At 57.0% G+C, this 6,151-nt stretch overlaps 1 protein-coding gene across 1 annotated transcript; it reads left to right on the forward strand.

Moving 5' to 3' along the window:
• Positions 1-4,302: 4,302 nt before the first annotated feature.
• Positions 4,303-5,307, forward strand: LOC144380747 (melanoma-associated antigen 10-like). Its single transcript, XM_078065564.1, has 2 exons — positions 4,303-4,382; positions 4,566-5,307. The coding sequence occupies exons 1-2, from the start codon at positions 4,303-4,305 to the stop codon at positions 5,305-5,307; spliced, it is 822 nt and encodes a 273-aa protein (XP_077921690.1).
• The last annotated feature ends 844 nt before the right edge of the window (positions 5,308-6,151 follow it).

A 6,151-nucleotide genomic window follows, 5' to 3' on the forward strand; every position in this document is an offset into this window, starting at 1 on the left:
CTTCTTCTTTGCCAATTTGGATGCCTTTGATTTCTTTTTGTTGTCTGATTGCTGTGGCTAGGACTTCCAATACTATGTTGAATAGCAGTGGTGATAGTGGACATCCCTGCCACATTCCTGACCTTAGGGGGAAAGCTCTCAGTTTTTCCCCATTGAGAATGATATTCGCTGTAGGTTTTTCATAGATGGCTTTTATGATATTGAGGCATGTACCCTCTATCCCTATATTCTGAAGAGTTTTGATCAAGAAAGGATGCTGTACTTTCTCAAATGCTTTTTCTGCATCGATTGAGAGGATCATATGATTCTTGTTCTTTCTTTTGTTAATGTATTGTATCACGATGATTGATTTGCGGATGTTGAACCAACCTTGCAGCCCAGGGATAAATCCCACTTGGTCGTGGTGAATAATCCTTTTAATGTACTGTTGGATCCTATTGGCTATTATTTTGGTGAGAATTTTTGCATCCATGTTCATCAGGGATATCGGTCTATAGTTCTCCTTTTTGATGGGGTCTTTGTCTGGTTTTGGGATCAAGGTAATGCTGGCCTCATAAAATGAGTTTGGAAGTTTTCCTTCCATTTCTAGTTTTTGGAACAGTTTCAGAAGAATAGGCATTAATTCTTCTTGAAATGTTTGGTAGAATTCCCCTGGGAAGCCATCTGGCCCTGGGCTTTTGTGTTTTGGGAGATTTTTGATGACTGCTTCTATTTCCTTAGTGGTTATAGGTCTGTTCAGGTTTTCTATTTCTTCCTGGTTCAGTTTTGGTAGTTGATACATCTCTAGGAATGCATCCATTTCTTCCAGGTTATCTAATTTGCTGGCATAGAGTTGCTCATAATATGTTCTTATAATTGGTTGTATTTCTTTGGTGTTGGTTGTGATTTGTCCTCTTTCATTCATGATTTTGTTGATTTGGGTCATTTCTCTTTTCTTTTTGATAAGTCTGGCCAGGGGCTTATCAATCTTGTTAATTCTTTCAAAGAACCAGCTCCTAGTTTCGTTGATCTGTTCTACTGTTCTTTTGGTTTCTATTTCATTGATTTCTGCTCTGATCTTTATTATTTCTCTTCTCCTGCTGGGTTTAGGCTTTATTTGCTGTTCTTTCTCCAGCTCCTTTAGGTGTAGGGTTAGGATGTGTATTTGAGACCTTTCTTGTTTCTTGAGAAAGGCTTGTATTGCTATATACTTTCCTCTTAGGACTGCCTTTGCTGTATCCCAAAGATTTTGAATAGTTGTGTTTTCATTTTCATTGGTTTCCATGAATTTTTTTAGTTCTTCTTTAATTTCCTGGTTGACCCATTCATTCTTCAGTAGGATGCTCTTTAGCCTCCATGTATTTGAGTTCTTTCCGACTTTCCTCTTGTGATTGAGTTCTAGTTTCAAAGCATTGTGGTCTGAAAATATGCAGGGGATGATCCCAATCTTCTGGTACCGGATGAGACCTGATTTATGACCTAGGATGTGATCTATTCTGGAGAATGTTCCATGGGCACTAGAGAAGAATGTGTATTCCGTTGCTTTGGAATGGAATGTTCTGACTATGTCTGTGAAGTCCACCGAGAACCTGGGGTCTTGACGGATGGAAGGAGCAGGGCCCCCCTCAGGCGGGCAGAGGGGCGGGCCCAGGTCCTGTCGGGCTTCACGCTGAAGTTGCCGAGGGAGGACTGAGAGACTCTGGACCCCAGCCCAGAGGCAGTCCCTAGAGGCCCGAGTGGAGGACGGGGACACCCCGTTTGTGTTCGTGCGTGCGCTTGTGTGTCCCCCACTTGCCCATCTGGGTCTCCCAGAGGCTGGATGCCCCGGTGCCCAGGAGCGGATCCGTAGGCAGTAGAGACAGGCAAAGGCATAGGCACCCAGGGAGTCGTGGTGGAGATCAGAAGAAGGCCCGAGAGACCTGGACGCCCCATCTCGGCCCCCGCTCTCAGCCCCGGGGAGCCCTAGGCTTCGTGGCCGCAGGAGTTGGCCACAGACTTATCCCGGTGGGCTCAGGGCAGGGAGGGCCTTGGTGTTGGCGGACGGCCTAGGGACAGCAGACGAAGGGGCCTAGGACCTGCTAGGGCTCGAGGCGAGGACCCCCAAGGGAGTCCCCAGGGAGCCCACAGGACCGCGGCCCTGATTGAGCCACCGGAGTCTCCTGTAATGGATGAGCCCACACGGTGCATGGCCACTTTGGCCTCAGGGCATCCGAGAACCCATGGCCATTTGGATGGAGCACTGCCTCAAGCATGGGGGTGGGGGGAATGGCCCACGTGTCGCTGGGTGGAAATGTGAGGATCAGAAGGCGGACTGCGGTTTTGGGGACAGCGAAGAGATTCGGTCCCGGGAGGCCCCGGGGCCAGATGATCACACAGGGCGTGCCCTGACTTCCCAGCCACATCTCCCAGAGCCTGGGGTCTGGGTGGAAGGAGCAGGCTTCAGGGCTGCCCAGGCTGACCCCGGGCCTGCCAGGATGGAAGGGGAGGACTAGAGGGACGACTGACTGGGCCGCAGTCCGTTCAGGCCAGGGAGGAGGCCCCTGTGGAGGAGGAGCCCATGCCTCCTGTCCTGAGGTCCACTTCTGGCTGTTAGAGACTGAGGGCCTGTGGTGAGAAGGAGCGGGCCTGGGGTGTAGCGGGCCTGTGTGTGTGTGAGGGTGGAGGGTGGGGTCGGGGGGAGCGGGGCACAGGTCCGGTTGGGAGTCAGGGTGAGGACCCTGGGGGAGGACTGGCCGTACCCCCTCCACCCCATCTCAGCAAAGAAGCCAGTGCACTGGAGTCTGGCCGTGCCCGATCCAGGCAGGGTCGGTCAGCGGTGGCCCAAAGTGGCATGCGGGCTCACTTGTCTCCTGGGCCAGAAGGTGGGAGTCCTCAGGGAGCTGAGGTCTTTGTTTGAGGGGCACATGGCTTCTGTCTCACTTTGGGGACCTGGAAGAAGGGCAGGCCCTGGCAGGAAGAAAGAGGATTAACGTCCTGGGGTTCTAAGAGCATCCCCACCCCAGGACAGAGGGGCCGGTCCCTACTGCCAGGCCTTTGGGATCTTGCTAGGGGCTAAGTGTGGGGGATGTAGACGTGGCCGTGGACGAGGACGTGGTGGCCCCTCACCCTCCTCTCGGAGCTCTCAGGGAGGTTAGGCCCACGCTGGGAGAGGTCGGGGTCAGGTCATCTGGGGAAGCCCACCTTGGAGACACACAGGAGTCCCTGCTCCTGCCAAGAGTCAACGTGGGGGCACCCGAGGGAGAAGTGAGTGACTCCTACCCACCCCTCGGGACAAGGAAGTGATGGCCCAGGAATCTGTCCAGCCCCTACCTGGCGACCCTGGAACCCTGGGCGGGGCCTGTCAGGCTGAGTCCCTCCTTCTCTCCAGATCGTTCCTCTCAGGATGGGGAGGGCCAGGGCCTGAGGGTCTGGACTCAGGTAGCAGAGGAGGCAGGTGCCCTGGCTCTGGGTCTGGCCCTGACTGTTGGGGGGAGATGAGAAATGAGAGCATGCCTCCCACAGCAGGATCCTCTGGGCCCAGGCCTACCCTGCCGCTTCTGTCAGCCATGGGGAGACAGGCGATCGGTGGGCCAAGTTATGTCTCCTGACTTTTCCTTCTGGTGTCTCCCAGAGATGAGGCCTCGGCACCAAGAGGGTGGCCTCAGGTCAACACAGGGAGTTTTCCCAGGCCTTCTGTGGGGTCAAGGTATAGACGGAGAGGTGCGCCCATCCCGGCACAGAAGGAACCCCGAGCTTGGCCATCCCTGGGGTTCCGTGACGAGCCCTTAGACCTTTGGCAGGCGTGGGCACATGTGGGCCCCCTCGCTTACCTTCTGTGGAGTCTCAGGGCTGCGTGGTCTTGCTGTGACCCTTTGGCCTCAGGCTGCGGGAGGGGGGCCCAGGCCCTGCCAGGGGAAATAGCAGTCCCCTGAGAGGCCAAGGAGGGGAGCGCCCAGCTTGGACTGGTGGGGACCTCACAGAGTCCGCCCCAGCCCTCCTGCCCCACTGGGCCCCGTGTGCCGTGCTCTGTGTCTGCACCCTGAAGTGACTCCTCCTCTTGTCCTCCAGGGGCTTCAGGAACTCAGCGTTGAGGCCTAGGTCTGAGGCAGGAGCCTCTAAGGTCCCAGAGCAGGGGAGGTGCAGGTGAGTGCCAGTGGTCAAGGTGAGGTACGTGCTCTGAGCATGGGGCCAGGGGCTCGCCCATCCCAGCCCAGAGGGGAGCCCTCAGCACCCAAGCCCGACGCAGCGCACTGTCAGCTCCGGGACTTCAGGCCTCTGCTGCCCGGGCTGCGCCCTGAGGAGCCGTCCCACATCTTTCTTCAGGTTCAGCCCGACACAAACGCCATGCCCCTGGGTCAGAGGAGTGAGCTCGGGAAGGTGGAGGAAGACCCCGGCCCGGCCCAGGGCCTGCTGGAGGCACAGCTGTCCGGGGCTGGGGAGGAGGAGGCCCCATGCGCCCCCTCCTCCTTCTCCACCTCCGCCTCCTCCCAGTCCACCGCCCCATCTGTCTCCTGCTCTGCCCTGTTTCTGGTCCCCTCGGAGGAGGGGTCTGCTGCTGGGTTCCAGAGTCCTCCCCAGAGCTCGGTGAGTGCCTGCCCCTCCCCCAGTGCCCCGGCAGCCACTGCCCAGAGCCAGCCTGACCAGGGCTCCAGCAGCTCCGATGAGGAGGGGTCGAGCACCGGGGAGGAGCCCGAAGAAGCCCAGCCGGGGCACCAAAACGTAGTCCAGGGGAAGGTGGTCGACCTGGTGGAGTTCCTGCTCCTCAAGTATCGCACCAAGGAGCCGACCAGCCAGGCAGAGATGCTGGAGATCGTCGGCGAGGATGACCAGGATGCCTTCCCCGTGATCTTGGGCCGAGCCTCCGAGTGCATGCGGCTGCTCTTTGGCGTGGATGTGAAGGAAGTGGACCCCGGCGACCACTCCTACATCCTGGTCCCCGTCCTGGGCCTCACCTGTGATGGGATGCTGAGCAGTGAGCAGGAAGTGCCCAAAACCGGCCTCCTGGTGGTGCTCCTGGGGTTTATCCTCCTGGACGGCGACCATGCCCCGGAGGAGGAGGTGTGGGAAGCGCTGGGGGCCATGGGGGTGTATGACGGCCAGGAGCACGTCATCTATGGGGAGCCCAGGGAGCTCCTCACCAACGTCTGGGTGCAGGAAGGGTACGTGGAGTACCGGCAGGTGCCCGGCAGCGACCCTGCCCGCTACGAGTTCCTGTGGGGTCCCAGGGCCCACGCCGAAATCAGCAAGTGGCAAATGCTGGAGTATTTGCTCCGGGTCAATTTCGGGCAGCCGGCTTCCTCCCTGGCCCTGTCTGAAGGGGCTGTGAGAGATGAGGAAGAGGGGGCCTGAGCCCCCGCGTCTGCCAGGCCCTTTCCAGGCTTTGGTGGGGTCGGCAGCTTCTCCTCCAGGATGCTGGGCTTGAGGTGAGGCCGCTTGTTGGTCCTTCCCTGTGTGTGTTTGTGTGTGTGCGTGAAGACAGAGCCCTGGGCGTTTTAAGGAGTGCAGGGCCAGGGAGGGTTGGGGGAAGAAAGGAGGGCAAGTAACCTCCTGGGGGTGGGGGTGGTTGTTCCCTGGGATGACTCCCACATCCAGAGCTTGGTGTCCTTCAGGAAGCTGTCCTCTGGGGTTCCTTGCCATAGAAGGTTTCATCCGTTTCAGCGGCGGAGTGTGTGAGTGACATCCACCCCGCAGCATTTGTCCGTACCCAGTTCAAGAGTTAAGAGTTTTGTCATGTTCTGGGGGCGCCTGGGTCCTCTGTTGGTTAAGCATGTGCCATCGGCTCAGGTCATGATCTCAGGATCCTGGGATCGAACCCCACATTGGGCTCCCTGCTCAGTGGAGACTCTGCTTGTCTCTCTCCCTCTGTGTGTGCTCTTTCTCAAATAAATAAATAAATAAATACCTTTAAGAAAAAAAGAGTTTTGTCATGTCCTGGTCACCAGCCTGGACACCTTGCCTACTTGTTTGGTCTCTGGACCGAAATCACAGGGCATTGGCCTAGGGATGGGCTGGAAAGGCGACAGAATGGAACAAGCAGGGGACGGGGGTCAGAAGCTGGAGAAATAAAAGTTTGTTGGTTCTTGCTTCTGATGCCTTCCCGGCCATCATTGTGCAAATGCCAAAGGCAAGCACGCGCACACACGCGTGCTCGTCCATTGGCCTGGTTCTTCCAGAAAGGCGGGGGAAACGTCCT

The sequence above is a fragment of the Halichoerus grypus genome, unplaced genomic scaffold, assembly GCF_964656455.1.
Source record: "Halichoerus grypus unplaced genomic scaffold, mHalGry1.hap1.1 HAP1_SCAFFOLD_141, whole genome shotgun sequence".
Lineage (NCBI taxonomy): Eukaryota > Metazoa > Chordata > Mammalia > Carnivora > Phocidae > Halichoerus > Halichoerus grypus.

What these genes read in the sequence shown, in the direction of transcription:
- LOC144380747 (XM_078065564.1), top strand. Translation starts at nt 4,303, where the DNA reads ATGCCCCTGGGTCAGAGGAGTGAGCTCGGGAAGGTGGAGGAAGACCCC. An exon ending in GGCCTGCTGGAGGCACAGCT is followed by an intron (nt 4,383 to 4,565) that starts GTCCGGGGCTGG and finishes CCCCTCCCCCAG; the next exon opens with TGCCCCGGCAGCCACTGCCC.